Here is an 18,462-nt window from a genome sequence, read left to right on the forward strand (position 1 = left end):
GCTTTTAGTTTCACTTTGAGAAAAGCTTGGACGTGTCTGTGTTTTTTTGGTTTTGTTTTCAGTGTTGGAGCTGAAGCCAGCCAAAGCAAGTGTACTGCTGTTCTCTCTGCCATGAAAAGATGGCCTCTTGATCATTTGGTGAATTCAGAATTGTAAATGTTCTCAGTAGTGAATGTAAACCTGATGTGCTTCTGTTAAAAGGTATTTCTTTTGTCTTCTGGATGTTGTTTGGGAAGTTATTCAGGATTCCTTAGTGTTGTATACATCGGGGGTTGTATTTGAATTGGTGGTTGCTAAGATGTTCACTGTTTGTTTTAAAAAGATTAACTTGAGTTCATAGAATAAACATTGTTTTGCTTTAAAAAATACTTTTCCATTTCTGCTGTACCACACCTGTAGAGTGGGCCATGTGCTCCCCATACCACAATCTAGTAAAATTTGTGGGTCAGGTGAACTCCATGGTACACTTTGGGGTTCTCTAAACCCTGGCCCATAACACTACGTTGGTTACCTCCGAGTGCCCCGGTTTCCTCCCACAGCCCAAAGATGTGCAGGTTAGGTGGATTGGTCATGATCAATGTGCAGGGTCACAGGGCGGGGAAGTGGGCCTAGGTAGGGTTCTCCTGTGGAGAGTCAGTGCAGACTCGATGGGACGAATGGCCCTCTACACTGTAAGGATTCTATGGATTAGCCACCATTTTCTCCAGATGGGAGAAAGTGCAAACTCCACACAGGCAGCCGCCCAAAGTCGAAATTAATGACATTGAGGTGCCTGTCCTCGTAGAAAACCAGGTACAAGCAGAAGCTACGTGAATGCTGCATCCCGTGTCCTCCTGATCCCATGTCCTCACTCTCTCCCCGGGGTGTAGCCCTCTCCAGTCTCCCTGCTCTGTGCCTGAAGTCAAAATGAAGAGCTTGACAGCCTCTTTGTTACTCCTCCCATTTCCTGAGAGGGTATATGGGTCTCGGAAGTGTAGAAGATTTAAGGTTAGACGGGCAGCATGGTCGGCGCAGGCTTGGAGGGCCGAAGGGCCTGTTCCTGGCTGTACTTTTCTTTGTTCTAACTTCCTCACGGTCGTCTGAGGTAATGTTCAGTTGTCGTGATTGTTGTGGGGCTGGAAGCTGGGTTCACGCCCATCTTCCCATCAATATTTTCTTATCTACGGGGAGAATGCTGGTAGGTGGAGTTGAAATGCCCATCAGCCATGATTGAATGGCGGAGTGGACTCGATGGGCCGAATGGCCTTACTTCCACTCCTATGTCTTATGGTCTTATGGTCTAATATTTCTGATGGCAAGAACACTTTTTTATTTTAAGCGGTGAGATTCTGCAGTTCAGAAGAACTAAGTTAATATTTTCATTCTTTTTCAGCAATTCCTTGAGTGTTCAAACTCCTCTTTCTTTTTGTCTACTCGCTGGAGGGGTACCCCTCCACCGGTTTCCCGGTGGATGGCTTCAATGCGAATTCCCATCGACAAGATCAGAGAATCCCGCAATCCAGAACCACGCGGCTGGGAAGTCGGAGAGATCCACCCAGAGGCATATCATCCACCCTGAGGGTGATGTGATATTCTGTTTTCAGTTTTCCTAATCCTGAAAACAGGAATGGGAATTCATTTCTGAATACACTACTTGGCTACGCATCTTATATTTCATCAACTTATAAATCAGCATCATCTGCAAGCATACTTTTCTGTGAATCGCTGATGATTCCTGGTTCTACAAATTGTACAGAGGTTCAATAATTCCTTTGAGAAGGTGGCGGTGAGCTGCCTTCTTGAACCCGCTGCAGTCCCTCTGGTGTAGGTATACCCACTGTGCGGTTAGGAAGGAAGTTCCCGGATTTCAATGATGAAGGAACGGCTGATATATTTCCAAGTTGGGGCGGTGAGTGAATTGAAGGGGAACCTCCAGGTGGTGGGGTTCCCAGGTCTCTGCTGCTCTTGTCCTTCTAGATGGTAGTGGTCGAGGGTTTGGAAGGTGCTGTCTAAGGAGCCTTGATGAGTTTCTGAAGTGCATCTTGTAGATGGTACACACGGCTGCCGTCTATGGTGGAGGGAGTGAATGCTTGTGGATGGGGCACCAATCAAGCGGGGCTGCTTTATCCTGGATGGTGTCGAGCTTCTTGAGTGTTGTTGGAGCTGCGCTCATCCAGGCAAGTGGAGAGTATTCCATCGCACTCCTGACTTGTGCCTTGTAGATGGTGGACAGGCTTTGGGGAGTCAGAAGGGGTGAGTTACTTGATGTGTTGTGTATGCTGGGTCTGCGAGGACTGTGTTTACCATAGCAATGAGAGAGACAGGCTACCAACACTTGTAGAAGTACAACTCTATTTTATTTAACTATGAGCTGTTAAACATACTTGCACTGTGGGTTGACACTATGTTAAGTTGACTGGAGACCTGAGGCTAACCTGACCAGACTATACTGCGAGCACATGGTGGATGTTCCTATTGCTGCTCACGGGCTCTGGCTGTCTCAGAGGCTGCATCCCGAATGAGCGGGAAAACTAGCGCCCTCTGGCTTTATAGTGGCCGTGTCCTGTATGGTGATTGGCTGCTGTGTTCTGTGTGTTGATTGGTCATTCAGTGTGTCAGTCAGTGTCTGTCTGTGCACCATCATATACTTGTGTGTATATTACGACATTACACAACGTACTGACCTACTCTGGCAGCCACAGTATCAATATGGTTAGTCCAGTTCAGTTTCTGGTCAATGGCAACCCTCAGGATGTTGAAATGGGGGAGGGGGAGGGGAGTTTGAATGATGATAATGGCTGGAATTCTGCAAATCTCTGGTTCCTCCGGCAGGGTTGGGAGACTGAAGAATCCGGCCCAATATCACTGAACACTAAGGGGTGACGTTCAGAATCTCCGTAAGATGGGAAGAGGCTTTCTAGTGAAGGTGAGGGGCACGTGGAAATCGGAAGCCGAATGAAAAAGGAACTAATAAAAACTGAACATCAGTCGGCTTCCCCGGCTGAGGAGAAATGACACACTGCCCAGAAAATAAAAGCACATCTCAGTCCCTGGATTAGCCTCAGGAATGTGGGAGACAATGTCTTCATGAGCAAAATGTGTTTGCTGGCACTTAAAAAATAAACCAGCTGTAAACCTACAGACCTACGGCACCGCATTTCCCTATGTGCAAATTGTTCCCAGGCTTTGACATGTTCCGTATTGAATGTGCTCGTGTAGCTGGAGGCTAATTAGTTCATGAAGATATGTGAAGTCTCCACATTAGGGGCAGCACGGTAGCATGGTGGTTAGCATCAATGTTTCACAGCTCCAGGGTCCCAGGTTCGATTCCCCGCTGGGTCACTGTCTGTGCGGAGTCTGCACGTCCTCCCCGTGTGTGCGTGGGTTTCCTCCGGGTGCTCCGGTTTCCTCCCACAGTCCAAAGATGTGCAGGTTGGGTGGATTGGCCATGCTAAATTGCCCTTAGTGTCCTAAAAAATAATGTTAATGGGGGTTGTTGGGTTACTGGTATAGGGTGGATACGTGGGCCTGAGTAGGGCGATCATTGCTCGGCACCACATTGAGGGCCGAAGGGCCTGTTCTGTGCTGTACTGTTCTAATTCTAATTCCCAGTGGCTGCTTTCCCTTTTGAGTGGGGGGGGGGAGCTGACTGGCAGTGATTTAACCTGAGGGTCACCACACCTCAGAGAGGGGCGAGGTTGAGAAGGCGGGGCCTTCGTGAATAACCTCAGCCGGTACGGGAATTGAACCCACGGTGTTGGCGCCACTCCGTATCACGGACCAGCCGTCCAGCCCACTGAACTAACCAAAGGACCCACATGGAAAGCAAGGCAACGTCAGACGGAATCCCACCACAACTGATCAGCTGACAGGAAAGCCCACTCATTCCTGGGTCTCCGATCTCACAGCAGAAATCCAAACTCCCTCCGCTCTCCCTCCCTGAGCATTGAGCCCATGCAAAATGCCAAAGTCATGATGCAAGGTGGCGTGAAACAGGCCAATCGGTTTAACCTTACACCAAATATTGACAATTTCATTTAACTTCATTACCCAGTGTCTGTACTCCCCACTTATCCCAGATCTTTTAAGAACACTCAGACTCGCTTCCCATTGACGTTAGAGGAGAGCACAATGGATGACACAGTCATCAACAGTGCTATTGAGCGGCATTAACTCAGCAATTAACTCACGGACGCTCAGTTAGGGTTCCACCAGGGTCACTCAGCTCCTGACCTCATGACAGACTTGGTTCAAACATGGACAAAAATGCTGAATGCCAGAGGTGAGGTCAGAGTGACTGCCCTCGACATCAAGCCGGCATTTGACCGAGTTTGGCATCAAGGAGCCCTAGCTAAACTGGAGTCAATGGGAATCAGGGGGGAAACTCTCCGCTGGTTGGGGTCATACCTGGCACAAAGAAAAATGATTGTGGTGATTGGAGGTCAATCATCTCAGTTCCAGGACATCACTGCAGGAGTTCCTCAGGGTCGTGTCCTCGGCCCAATCATCTTCAGCTGCTTCATCAATGACCTCCCTTCCATCATAAGGTCAGAAGTGGGGATGTTTGCAGATGACAGCACAATGTTCAGCATCATTCATGACTCCTCAGATAATGAAGCCGTCCATGTCCAGATGCAGCAAGACCTGGACAATATCCAGGCTCGGGCTGACAAGTGACAAACCATTCACGCCTCACAAATGCCAGGCAATGACCATCTCCTACAAGAGAGGATCTAACCATCGCCCTTTGACATTCAGTGGCATTACCATCGCTAAATCCCCCACAATCAACATCTGGGGGTTACCATTGATGAGAAACTGAACTGGACTAACCACATTAATACTGTGGCGACCAGGACAGGTCAAAGGTTAGCAATCCTACGGAAAGTAACTCACCTCCTGACCCCTCCCAAAGCCTGTCCACCATCTACAAGGCACAAGTCAGGAGTGTGATGGAATACTCTCCATTTGCCTGGATGAGTGCAGCTCCAGCAACACTCAAGAAGCTCGATACCATCCAGGGCAAAACAGCCCCGCTTGATTGCTCCCCTTCCACAAACATTCAAACCTTCCACCACCGACGAGCAGTGGCAGCCGTATGTACCATCTACAAGATGCACTGCAGTAACTCATCAAGGCAGCACCTTCGAAACCCACGACCACTACCATCTAGAAGGACAAGAGCAGCAGATACCTGGGAACCCCACCACCTGGAGGTTCCCCTCCAAGTCACTCACCAACCTGACTGGGAAATATATCGGCCGTTCCTTCCTGTTGCTGGGGCAACATCCTGGAACTCCCGCCCTAACAGCACAGTCAGTGTACCTACATCTCAAGGACTGCAGTGGTTCAAGAAGGCAGCTCACCACCACACTCTGAAGGGCAACTAGGGATGGGCAGTAAATGCTGACCTAACATCCCATAAATGCGTTTTTTTTAAAGTGGCAGTATAAACACCAGAGAGAGCTCTTCACAGCAATCAGCTCAAGATCATTATCTAAACCCAGGAGAAAAATATTTAGTCACACATGTCTGCAAATCTGGGCAACGGTCTCATCTCCTCTCTCTGTCCATCTCCATCTCTGTCTCTCTCCGTCTATCTCCATCTTTCTCTTTGTCCATTTCCATCCTCTCTCTGTCCATCTCCATCTCTCTCTCTCTGTCCACCTCCTTCTCTATTTCCCTCTCTGCCCACCTCCGTCTCTTTCTCTCTGCCTCCTCTCTCTCTGTCTATCTCTGTCTGTCTCAATCCCTGTTTTTATGTCCATCTCCTACTCTCTCTGGGTCCCTCTCTCTCTCCCTAGCCATCTCTGTCCCCCTCTCTCTCCTTCCCCTCTCTCCCTGGCCATCTCTGTCCCTCTCTCTCTCCCTCCCCTCTCTCCCTGGCCATCTGTCCCTCTCTCTCTCTCTCCCCTCTCTCCCTGGCCATCTCTGTCCCTCTCTCTCTCTCCCTCCCCTCTCTCCCTGGCCATCTGTCCCTCTCTCCCTCCCTCCCCTCTCTCCCTGGCCATCTCTGTCCCTCTCTCCCTCCCCTCTCTCCCTGGCCATCTCTGTCCCTCTCGCTCTCTCCCCTCTCTCCCTGGCCATCTCTTTCCCTCTCTCTCTCTCCCTCCCCTCTCTCCCTGGCCATCTCTGTCCCTCTCTCTCTCTCCCTCCCCTCTCTTCCTGGCCATCTCTGTCCCCTCTCTCTCTCTCCCTCCCCTCTCCCCCTGGCCATCTGGCCCTCTCTCTCCCTCCCCTCTCTCCCTGGCCATCTCTGTCCCTCTCTCTCTCTCCCTCCCCTCTCTCCCTGGCCATCTGTCCTTCTCTCCCTCCCTCCCCTCTCTCCCTGGCCACCTCTGTCCCTCTCACTCTCCCTCCCCTTTCTTCCTGGCCATCTGTCCCTCTCTCTCTCCCTCCCCTCTCTCCCTGGCCATCTGTCCCTCTATCCCTCCCCTCTCTCCCTGGCCATCTCTGTCCCTCTCTCTCCCTCCCCTCTCTCCCTGGCCATCTCTGTCCCTCTCTCTCTCTCCCTCCCCTCTCTCCCTGGCCATCTCTGTCCCTCTCTCTCTCTCCCTCCCCTCTCTCCCTGGCCATCTCTGTCCCCCTCTCTCTCTCTCTCCCCTCTCTCCCTGGCCATCTCTGTGCCCATCTCTCTCTCCTTCCCCTCTCTCCCTGGCCATATCTGCCCCTCTCTCTCTCTCTCTCCCTCCCCTCTCTCCCTGGCCATCTGTCCCTCTCTCTCTCTCTCCCCTCTCTCCCTGGCCATCTCTGTCCCTCTCTCTCCCCTCCCCTCTCTCCCTGGCCATCTGTCCCCCTCTCTCTTCCTCCCCTCTCTCCCTGGCCATCTCTGTCCCTCTCTCTCTCCCTCCCCTCCCTCCCTGGCCATCTCTGTCCCTATCTCTCTCCCTCCCCTCTCTCCCTGGCCATCTCTGTCCCTCTCTCTCTCTCCCTCCCCTCTCTACCTGGCCATCTCTGTCCCTCTCTCGCGCCCTCCCCTCTCTCCCTGGCCATCTCTGTCCCTCTCTCTCCCTCCCCTCTCTCCCTGGCCATCTCTGTCCCTCTCTCTCTCCCTCCCCTCTCTCCCTGTCCATCTGTCCTTCTCTCCCTCCCTCCCCTCTCTCCCTGGCCACCTCTGTCCCTCTCACTCTCCCTCCCCTCTCTTCCTGGCCATCTGTCCCTCTCTCTCTCCCTCCCCTCTCTCCCTGGCCATCTGTCCCTCTATCCCCTCCCCTCTCTCCCTGGCCATCTCTGTCCCTCTCTCTCCCTCCCCTCTCTCCCTGGCCATCTCTGTCCCTCTCTCTCTCTCTCCCTCCCCTCTCTCCCTGGCCATCTCTGTCCCTCTCTCTCTCTCCCCTCTCTCCCTGGCCATCTCTGTCCCTCTCTCGCGCCCTCCCCTCTCTCCCTGGCCATCTCTGTCCCTCTCTCTCCCTCCCCTCTCTCCCTGGCCATCTCTGTCCCTCTCTCTCTCCCTCCCCTCCTTACCTGTCCATCTGTCCTTCTCTCCCTCCCTCCCCTCTCTCCCTGGCCACCTCTGTCCCTCTCACTCTCCCTCCCCTCTCTTCCTGGCCATCTGTCCCTCTCTCTCTCCCTCCCCTCTCTCCCTGGCCATCTGTCCCTCTATCCCTCCCCTCTCTCCCTGGCCATCTCTGTCCCTCTCTCTCCCTCCCTCTCTCCCTGGCCATCTCTGTCCCTCTCTCTCTCTCCCTCCCCTCTCTCCCTGGCCATCTCTGTCCCCTCTCTCTCTCTCCCTCCCCTCTCTCCCTGGCCATCTCTGTCCCCCTCTCTCTCTCTCTCCCCTCGCTCCCTGGCCATCTCTGTGCCCATCTCTCTCTCCTTCCCCTCTCTCCCTGGCCATATCTGCCCCTCTCTCTCTCTCTCTCTCCCTCCCCTCTCTCCCTGGCCATCTGTCCCTCTCTCTCTCTCTCCCCTCTCTCCCTGGCCATCTCTGTCCCTCCCCTCCCCTCTCTCCCTGGCCATCTGTCCCCCTCTCTCTTCCTCCCCTCTCTCCCTGGCCATCTCTGTCCCTCTCTCTCTCCCTCCCCTCTCTCCCTGGCCATCTGTCCCTATCTCTCTCCCTCCCCTCTCTCCCTGGCCATCTCTGTCCCTCTCTCTCTCTCCCTCCCCTCTCTCCCTGGCCATCTCTGTCCCCTCTCTCGCGCCCTCCCCTCTCTCCCTGGCCATCTCTGTCCCTCTCTCTCTCCCTCCCCTCTCTCCCTGGCCATCTCTGTCCCTCTCTCTCTCTCCCTCCCCTCTCTCCCTGGCCATCTCTGTCCCTCTCTCTCTCTCTCTCTCTCTCCCCTCTCTCCCTGGCCATCTCTGTCCCTCTCTCTCTCTCCCTCCCCTCTCTCCCTGGCCATCTCTGTCCCTCTCGCTCTCTCTCTCCCCTCTCTCCCTGGCCATCTCTGTCCCTCTCTCTCTCTCCCTCCCCTCTCTCCCTGGCCATCTGTCCTCTCTCTCTCCCTCCCCTCTCTCCCTGGCCATCTCTGTCCCTCTCTCTCTCTCCCTCCCCTCTCTCCCTGGCCATCTCTGTCCCCTCTCTCTCCTCTCCCTCCCTCCCTCTCCCCTGGCCATCTGTCACTCTCTCTCTCTCTCCCCTCTCTCCCTGGCCATCTCTGTCCCTCTCTCTCCCCTCCCCTCTCTCCCTGGCCATCTGTCCCCCTCTCTCTTCCTCCCCTCTCTCCCTGGCCATCTCTGTCCCCTCTCTCTCTCCCTCCCCTCTCTCCCTGGCCATCTCTGTCCCCCTCTCTCTCTCTCTCCCCTCTCTCCCTGGCCATCTCTGTGCCCATCTCTCTCTCCTTCCCCTCTCTCCCTGGCCATATCTGCCCCTCTCTCTCTCTCTCTCCCTCCCTCTCTCCCTGGCCATCTGTCCCTCTCTCTCTCTCTCCCCTCTCTCCCTGGCCATCTCTGTCCCTCTCTCTCCCCTCCCCTCTCTCCCTGGCCATCTGTCCCCCTCTCTCTTCCTCCCCTCTCTCCCTGGCCATCTCTGTCCCTCTCTCTCCCTCCCCTCTCTCCCTGGCCATCTCTGTCCCTCTCTCTCTCCCTCCCCCTCTCTCCCTGGCCATCTCTGTCCCCTCTCTCTCTCTCCCTCCCCTCTCTCCCTGGCCATCTCTGTCCCTCTCTCTCTCTCTCTCTCTCCCCTCTCTCCCTGGCCATCTCTGTCCCTCTCTCTCTCTCCCTCCCCTCTCTCCCTGGCCATCTCTGTCCCCTCTCGCTCTCTCTCTCTCCCCTCTCTCCCTGGCCATCTCTGTCCCTCTCTCTCTCTCCCTCCCCTCTCTCCCTGGCCATCTGTCCCTCTCTCTCTCCCTCCCCTCTCTCCCTGGCCATCTGTCCCTCTCTCCCTCCCTCCCCTCTCTCCCTGGCCATCTCTGTCCCTCTCTCCCTCCCTCCCCTCTCTCCCTGGCCATCTCTGTCCCTCTCTCTCTCCCTCCCCTCTCTCCCTGGCCATCTCTGTCCCTCTCTCTCCCTCCCTCCCCTCTCTCCCTGGCCATCTCTGTCCCTCTCTCTCTCCCTCCCCTCTCTCCCTGGCCATCTCTGTCCCTATCTCTCTCCCTCCCCTCTCTCCCTGGCCATCTCTGTCCCTCTCTCTCCCAATGTTGCTGACCATTGTCTTCTCTCATTGTTGCTATTGACAAGGCAAAGCTGAATTTACCCAATCCCATCTTTTCACAATTTGCACTCTCCACACAAATCCGGGGGGAATGCTGGCACTGGGATGCTTTTTCCGATGGTATTCCGATATCGAAGCACTTGGATTCACGCAACATGCCAGGTTTTGGAGCAAAGAAACATGTTTGGGAAAATGCCAATTCAATGTGATAGAAGTGAGAGCCAATAAAAACACATTGCACAGACACACAGATAATATCCAGGGAGTGCAACATGAAAACCAACAAAATCAGAACATCAAAGCACTCCAAATATTTTAACAATACACCGCAGCCCAGCTACCCTAGTGTTGTCGATTTGCGTCGATGTGGCCCACTCCCGGATTGACACAGTTTCTAGCTTTCTTTCAGCTGTACAAAACCTTGGTCAGGCCACATTTGGAGTACTGTGTGCAGTTCTGGTCGCCTCATTTTAGGAAGGATGTGGAAGCTTTGGAAAAGGTGCAAAGGAGATTTACCAGGATGTTGCCTGGAATGGAGAGTAGGTCTTACGAGGAAAGGTTGAGGGTGCTAGGCCTTTACTCATTAGAACGGAGAAGGATGAGGGGCGACTTGATAGAGGTTTATAAGATGATTAGGGGAATAGATAGAGTAGACAGTCAGAGACTATTTCCCCGGGTGGAACACACCATTACAAGGGGACATAAATTTAAGATAAATGGTGGAAGATATAGAGGGGATGTCAGAGGTAGGTTCTTTACCCAGAGAGTAGTGGGGGCATGGAATGCACTGCCTGTGGAAGTAGTTGAGTCGGAAACGTTAGGGACCTTCAAGCGGCTATTGGATAGGTACATGGATTAGGGTAGAATAATGGAGTGTAGGTTAACTTCTTAAGGGTAGCACGGTAGCATTGTGGATAGCACAATTGCTTCACAGCTCCAGGGTCCCAAGTTCAATTTCGACTTGGGTCACTGTCTGTGTGGAATCTGCACATCCTCCCCGTGACTGCGTGGGTTTCCTCCGGGTACTCCGGTTTCCTCCCACAGTCCAAAGATGTGCAGGTTGGGTGGATTGGCCATGAAAAATTGTCCAAAATTCTTTGATTAACCTAGGACAAAAGTTCGGCGCAACATCGTGGGCCGAAGGGCCTGTTCTGTGCTGTATTTCTCTATCTCTATCTATCTTTCACTGATGGGTTAGTGAGTAAAATGGGGAGAAGGCAGGAGAATGGGGATGAGAACAATATCAGCCATGATTGAATGGCGGAGCAGACTCGATGGGCCGAGAGGCCTAATTCTGCTCCTGTGTCTTATGGTTGTATGGTCAAACTGTGCAGGTACCAAGGTCCCAGATCAGCGTGAGTTAAGTTGCCACATTGCAGTTCAGCACAGTGACTCCAGGTGCAGAGGAATTATCTCCATTCGCTTCTGGGCCTTTTGGCTCCGACGAAGCATCAGATCAAGACCAGGATGAGGTGAAACGCCTTTTCGCGTCAGCTTGGATCTTGTATGTCTCTCTTGTGGAGACCATGAATTGGATCCCGCTTGGATTTGAACTGGTTTTTGGAGCCAGCAATGAGATGGATTAAGACCTTGCCCCGTCCGCTCGTTCACTGTAATTTTAAGACAGTTACTCCCAAGCTCCTGTAGGTCAGCAACACATCAGTATTTAAAACTTGGAGGAAAATGTAGCTGGTCTGATTCGTACGTTCGCAGATGACACCAAGGTTGCTGGAGTGGCAAATAGTGTTGAGGATTGTCAGGGGATACGGCAGGACATAGATAGGTTGGCGATTTGAGCAGAGAAGTGGCAAATGGAGTTTAATCTGGACAAATGTGAGGTATTGCATTTTGGTAGGTCTAACATAGAGGTTGAGGGGTGACCTGATAGAGGTCTACAAGATTATGAGAGGCATGGATAGAGTAGATGGGCAGGCACTCTTTCCCAGAGTGAAGGGGGTCAGTCACCAGGGGGCATAGGTTTAAAGCCCGTGGGGCAAGGTTTAGAGATGTGCGATGCAGGTGAGCAGCTGGAACGTGCTGTCAGGGGAGATAGTGGACACAGATACAGTAACAGCGCTCAAAAGGCTTCTCGACAAATACATGGATAGGATGGGTGTGGAGGGATACGGCACAAGGAAGTGCTGAGGGTTTTGGCCAAGGTTGGTATCATGACCGGTACAGACTTGGAGGGCCGAGGGGCCTGTTCCTGTGCTGTATTGTTCTTTGTTCTTTAAGGGCACCGTGGAAATGCTCGAAGAGCCTGATTGTTGTGGCAACACTGAAGATACAGAAGCAGTTTCGCAAAAGTTAGCTTAAGTTGACGGCAGGATCGAAACCGATGCCAGTCCGAGAAAACCATCTGTTTGAACGGCCAAAAATAGACACTGGATTCCAAGACTGGGAGGGAAAAGGTGTGATCACATTGAAAGACTTGTTCCTGGAAGGGCAGCACATTAGCATGGTGGTTAGCATAAATGCTTCACAGCTCCAGGGTCCCAGGTTCAATTCCCAGCTGGGTCACTGTCTGTGCGGAGTCTGCACGTCCTCCCCCTGTGTGCGTGGGTTTCCTCCGGGTGCTCCGGTTTCCTCCCACAGTCCAAAGATGTGCGGGTTAGGTGGATTGGCCATGCTAAATTGCCCGTAGTGTCCTAAAAAAGTAAGATTAGGGAGGTGGGGAGGGGGGGGGTTACGGGTATAGGGTGGATACGTGGGTTTGAGTAGGGTGATCATGGCTCGGCACAACATCGAGGGCCGAAGGGTCTGTTCTGTGCTGTACTGTTCTATGTTCTAAGGGCATTTGTAATATTTGAAGAATTGAGGGAGAAATAGGAGCTCCCGAGGAGGAAGGGCTTTAGATAGAACATAGAACATAGAACACTACAGCGCAGTACGGGCCCTTCGGCCCTCAATGTTGCGCCAACCTGTGAAACCATCTGAAGCCTCAGGTACGGGCTTTCGTAAAGAAGACCGTCCTTACATTCCCAGTTACCCCTTTTTCTTTGCTGGAAGAGGTGTTGGTGGTGTTGGGAATAGAGGGGGGAGTTACCTCGGCTACTTGTGCGGACATTATGGGAGCAGGATCAGAATCCCTGGATGGGGTGAAAGCCAAATGGGAGGAGGAATTGGGGGAGACTTGGAGGAAGGGTTTGGTGCGAGATTTTACGGAGGGTAAATGCATCAACCTCCTGCGCAAGGTTGGCACCAATACAGTTGAAGGTAGTTCACAGAACATATTTGACGAGGTTGAGTATGAGTCGTCTGTTGGAAGAGGTTGAGAATTTTTGTGAAAGGTGCGGGAGGGCGTCAGTCAATCATGTGCACGTTTCGATTGTGCCTAAAACTGAGGAAGTTCTGGGGCATCTTCTTTAGTGCCATGTTGGCAGTGTTACAGATGGACCGAGAACCCAGTCCCCTGAGGGCCATATTCGGGGTGTCAGACTTGACGGAGCGCCCAACAAGGGCGGGGGCAGATCTCTTAGCCTTCGCCTCCGAGGAAGCAGATCCTATTGGGATGGAGGCCATTTGCTCCACCCTGAGCCTCCGCATGGCTGGGAGACTTAAGGGAGTGCCTGAGCCTAGAGAAGGTTAAACTGAGCTTGAGAGGGATTGAGGAGGGATTTCGCAATAGATACCGTCCGTTCATATCTCACTTTAAGGAATTAGCCTCAGTCAGGAGCTAAAAGCAGGGGAGTAGGTAGTCGATGAATTGTTTTAGGGTTGAGGGAGGGATTGTTAAATGTTCGTTAAGTGCGTGCAGTTACAAAAGGCAAACTAAGATGCCTTGCATGACTTTGTGAAACTGAGAAAAAGAATTGAAAACCACCTTTGCACAATGCCTCAAAGCATTTTACAGTCAGTTCAATACTTTCGAAATGCAAGCAGAAATGAATTAGCCTGATAAACTGATATGTAGTTTTGGTCTTGGGAGGAATATTGGCCAGGACACCCTTCGCCTCCACGAGCATCATGGGATGTTTTACCCACCCGAGGAGACTCACAGGGTTGCCAACCCTCCAGGACTGGCTTGGAGTCTCCAGAAATTGAAGGTCAATCTCCAGAATTGCTGTGTGCGACCCTGGCAAGAAAAACATTAGGAGATTTTTTTTTTTTTAACCGATTGTTTTGCCATTCTCTTTCCGTTTTTCCCTCGAAAAAGGTTGTAGACATCGTCCAGTTGGCAGAGGAGAGCACAAAGATGGCCGACAAATGGCTGAAGCATTGGTGGGTGTGGAGGGGGTGTGGAGGTGGGGGGGGGGGGGGGGGGGGAGGAGTGAGATACGGATCATGTGATGAAACCTCCAGAAATACATTTAATCATAGTTGCCGACCCCCCCTGTCAGGGCTTCCGTTCAACGCCTCAGCTACGACAACAGCATCTCCGACAGCGCAGCATTCCTTCAGGGCCTGCTAGCCTCAGATTAGAGCTGGAGCCTTCTGGAGTGGGATTTCAACCGGGCACCTTCTGACCCAGGGACCAGCCTGCTGGCTCTGGCCACACCTCGGAAGCAGCTGAGAGTAACTTCAGCCAACCTGTGAGCCTATCACTGGCGGACCATTTGAGCTAATGTCCAGCCACAAAAAAAGAAGCGAAATATTTCCCTTTTCAATGCAAAACTTTAAGCTGTACCTGGAAATCAGGAAGTTCAGTTCATCTCCACATCCCTTGATCTTGCTCTGAGCTTCCAAGTGTGTCATTCCTTCGGTTGTCTCCCCATTAATGGACACGATCATATCCCCAATGCAGAGCTTGGCAGCATCGGCTTTGCTCCCTGGAGTTATCTGACAAAGGGAAGAGGAGGACATTGTGATCACCAAAGGTTCAAAGCTCAGATCAACATCTCCTGCTCCCTAACTCTTCCCTCACATATCAGCCAAAGCTGAACTCTAGTCAGGCATCTGGCCCTGTGACCCCGCTATTCAAAAAGGAAGGTAGAGAGAAAACAGGGATTTATAGACCGGTCAGCCTAACGCCGGTCGTAGCAAAGTTGCTGGAGTCCATTATCTAAGATTTCATAGCACAGCATTTGGAAAGCAGGGGTGTAATCAGACAAAGTCAGCATGGATTTACGAAATGGGAAATCACGCTTGACAAATCTACGAGAATTTTTTTGAAGATGTAACTGGTAAGAGTTGACCAGGGAGAACTGGTGGATGTGGTTTATTTAGACCTTCAGAAGGGTTTCGACAAGGTCTCACATAGCAGATTACTATGTAAAGTTAAGGCAAATGGGATTAAAGGTGCTGGTTTAGCTCACTGGGCTAAATCGTTGGCTTTTAAAGCAGACCAAGCAGGCCAGCAGCACGGTTCGATTCCCGTACCAGCCTCCCCGGACAGGCGCTGGAATGTGGCGACTAGGGGATTTTCACAGTAACTTCATTGAAGCCTACTTGTGACAATAAGCGATTTTCATTTTCATTTCATTTCATTTCATTTCAGACAGTGTCTTAAAATGGGTAGAATGTTGGTTTGCAGACAGGAAGCAAAACGTTGGAATAAATGGGTCTTTTTCTGATTGGCAGGCAGTGACTAGTGGGGTGCCGCAGAGATCAGTGCTAGGATCCCAACTGTTCACATTATATATTGATGATTTGGACGAGGGAACGAGATGTATTATCTCTAAATTTGCAAATGATACAAAGTTGGGTGGGAGGGTGAGCTGTGAGGAGGGTGCAGAGATGCTTCAGCGGGATTTGGACAGGCTGAGTGAGTGGGCACATGCATGGCAGATGCAGTATAATGTGGATAAATATGAGGTCATCCGCTTCGGTAGCAAAAATAGGAAGGCAGATTATTATTTGAATGTTTGTAAATTGAGAGAGGTGGATAGTCAGCGAGACCTTGGTGTCCTTGTGAATCAGTCGCTGAAAGTAAGCGTGCAGGTACAGCAGGCGGTAAAGAAGGCAAATGGTAGGTTGGCCTTCATAGCGAGAGGATTTGAGTATAGGAATAGGGATGTTTTACTGCAATTGTATCAGGTATTGGTGAGGCCACACCTGGAGTATTGTGGGCAGTTTTGGTGTCCTTATCTGAGGAAGGATGTTCTTGCTATGGAGGGAGTGCAGCGAAGGTTTACCAGGCTGATTCCTGGGATGGCGGGACTGTCATATGTGGAGGGAGTAAGTCAGTTAGGATTATATTCGTCGGAGTTTAGAAGAGTGAGAGGGGATCTCATAGAAACTTACAAAATTCTAACAGGATTGGACAGGGCAGATTCAGAAAGAATTTTCCCAATAGTGGGAGGAGTCCAGAACAAGGGGGTCATAGTTTGAGGATAAGGGGTAAACGTTTTGGGACTGAGTGAGGAGAAATCTCTTCACCCAGAGAGAGTGGTGAATCTGTGGAATTCACTACCACAGAAAGTAGTTGAGGCCAAAACGTTGTGTAATTTCAAGAAGGAATTAGATATAGCTCTTGGGGCTAAAGGGATCAAGGGATATAGGGGAAGGCGGGATCAGGGTATCGAACTTGATGATCAGTCATGATCATAAATGGGGGAGCAGGCTTGAAGGCAGAATAGCCTCCTCCTGCATCTATTTTCTATTATGTTTCTATGTATGTTTCTCGGATACAATTTGGAAGAAGAGGAGGGAGGTTCCCCAAAGTGTCCCAGCCAATATTTATTCATCGCCCGACATCATTGCAACAGGCTATTTTCACGTAGTTGTCTGTGGGATTTTGCCATGCACATATTGGCTGCCATGTTTCCTGCATCACCATGGCAACTAAACATCTTCTGCCTCTGTTTATAGAATTTTCGAAAGGGTTTACTTAACTGGGGCGTCCTGAGGTCAGGAAAGGCGGGATAGAAATGCGATCCTTTCTTTTCGGTTTTCACCGACGTTGCTGACCATTGCCGGGACACAGTTCCAGAGATAACTGGAGCATTCTTGGATATCGCCCAAGAGGCCGTGCTCCCTGTGAGAGTCCAGAGAGTGGGAGATAGCATACTATTCAATGGGGAGTGTAGAATTGGTGGAATGTCGGATTATTAGTGAGCTTTCGGGCTGGAGTGAATTGCAGAGTTGGGCAACATTCTTTAATAAGTATAAAAATCAGTAGGCTTGTAGCTTGACAGACACGACCCAAATTTGGAAGGATCTGATGCAGATTTCTTTTTTACGAGTACAGGTACAAACTGGCTATCTTCCGCAGTTTGAGCTGCCAGAGTAGAGAGTATTTTCTGATCTTTTATTTCTGGTCAGGAACCCTTTCCAACCAGGAAATAATCAGCACATTGAAACATAGAAAATAGAAGCCCTTCGAGCGTGCTCTGCCATTCATTGTGGTCATGGCTAATTGTCAAGTTCAATATCCTGATCCCGCCTTCCTCCCCATATCCCTCGATCCCTTTAGCCCCAAGAGCGATGTCTAATTCCTTCTTGAAATTGCACAACTGCTTCGCCTCAACCTACACCCTCAGAATATTCCACGTTGAAGGAGAGTTTTTGAGTGTAGCCCCTGCGTCAACGTGGAAAGAAAATGTTGGGGCCAATTTGTGCACAAACAGCAATATGACAATCAGTTTTGAGGGGTAAACATTAGAGCAGGACAACAGCGAGAACGCTTCTCTGAAACAGTGCCATGGGATCTCTTGCCTCCACCTTGCAGTGGTGAAGGGAGCGCTGGTGTCAGGTGGTATGGGCAGACACCAGTTAACAGGAGGGGTGAATGTAGCAGGCAATGCAGGTCGTCAACAGTGAGGGCGGGCAGGAAATCCAAGGAAAGAGACGGAATCAAGTTTTTACTCCAGGATTTACAGAACCGAAATTCTGCTGCCCAGAAAACATACAGCTGCAACTGTAGAATGCTGGAATAATGACAGAAAATGAGTGATGGGAAAAGCGAAAGTACTTTTATTTATAGCTCTCCCAGTGTTGTTCACATTTGTTTTTGATCCTTTACTCTGGTGGTTTAATCTTTTTTGGAAAAAAAAACATTAATTATCCAAACATTAATTCCTGACTAAACGTTGTCGTTAAACTCCTAAAAAGTGTAACTTTACGTGTGACAACTTCAAGTGGATAAAGTGTTCCCATTACAACCAATATTAAAGCTGTAATTAAGTTCTGTATGACATTAGAACAAACATTATAGCCTGTAAGTTGAAATACTGTGGGCGAGATTCTCCCATATGGGGAGAAATCGTAAGGCTGGCGTCAAATCCGGGCGGGTTTGACGCCAGCCCCCCCCCCTTCCCGACCGGGAACTGATTCTGGTCCCCGGTCGGGGCTAGCAGCCCGACGCCGTAAGCTCCGGCATCACGGGCTTAATGAATTTCGTTAAGCCCGCTTGCCCGAGTTAGCGCCGGCTGACGCGTCATATGACGTCAGCCGTGCATGCGCGGATTGGAAGACTCCAACCTGCGCATGCGCGGATGACGTCATCGCGTATTTGCGCGAAACCCGCGCATGCGCGGGCCGGGAGGCCCCTCATCCGCCCCGCGAATGGATACAGCGGGGCGGCGGAAGGACAAATAGTGCGCGGGCATCGGGCCCGCTGCCCGCGATCGGTGCCCACCGATCGCGGGCCCATGGCACCCTTGGCACGGCCGTGGTACTGCCGTGCCAATCGGTGCCATGGTTATAAAATGCGAGTGTTTACGGCCGTTTTTACGACCGGCCAAACCAGGTGTGTTTGCCGTTCGTAAAAACAGCCGTAAAGGGCTGGGAACTCGGCCCATCTATCAGCTGTGAATCGCTGCCGGCCGTAAAAAAACGGCGGCAGCGATTCGTGTCGGGAGTTGGGCGTGGGGGGGGGGGAGAATAGCGGGAGGGCGTCGGAACAGCGTGGCCGTAAAATTTTACGAGCCACTCTATTCTCCGCACCGTCAGGAGTGGGGAGAATCTCGCCCTGTATATTTCAAAATTCTTACAATCACAACTGAAATAATTTT

At 51.4% G+C, this 18,462-nt stretch overlaps 1 protein-coding gene across 2 annotated transcripts in view; it reads right to left on the reverse strand.

Annotated features, from left to right (window-relative positions):
- The window catches only part of pdlim1 (PDZ and LIM domain 1 (elfin)), a 144,765-nt gene that overhangs the window by 45,403 nt on the left and 80,900 nt on the right, over window positions 1-18,462 (reverse strand). For both annotated transcript variants that reach the window (XM_038783021.1, XM_038783022.1), the window contains exon 2: window positions 14,196-14,347. In XM_038783021.1, the coding sequence (XP_038638949.1) occupies window positions 14,196-14,347 (152 nt within the window). The remainder of the gene's footprint in view (window positions 1-14,195; window positions 14,348-18,462) is intronic.

Source organism: Scyliorhinus canicula, chromosome 22, assembly GCF_902713615.1.
Source record: "Scyliorhinus canicula chromosome 22, sScyCan1.1, whole genome shotgun sequence".
In the NCBI taxonomy this organism is placed as follows: domain Eukaryota; kingdom Metazoa; phylum Chordata; class Chondrichthyes; order Carcharhiniformes; family Scyliorhinidae; genus Scyliorhinus; species Scyliorhinus canicula.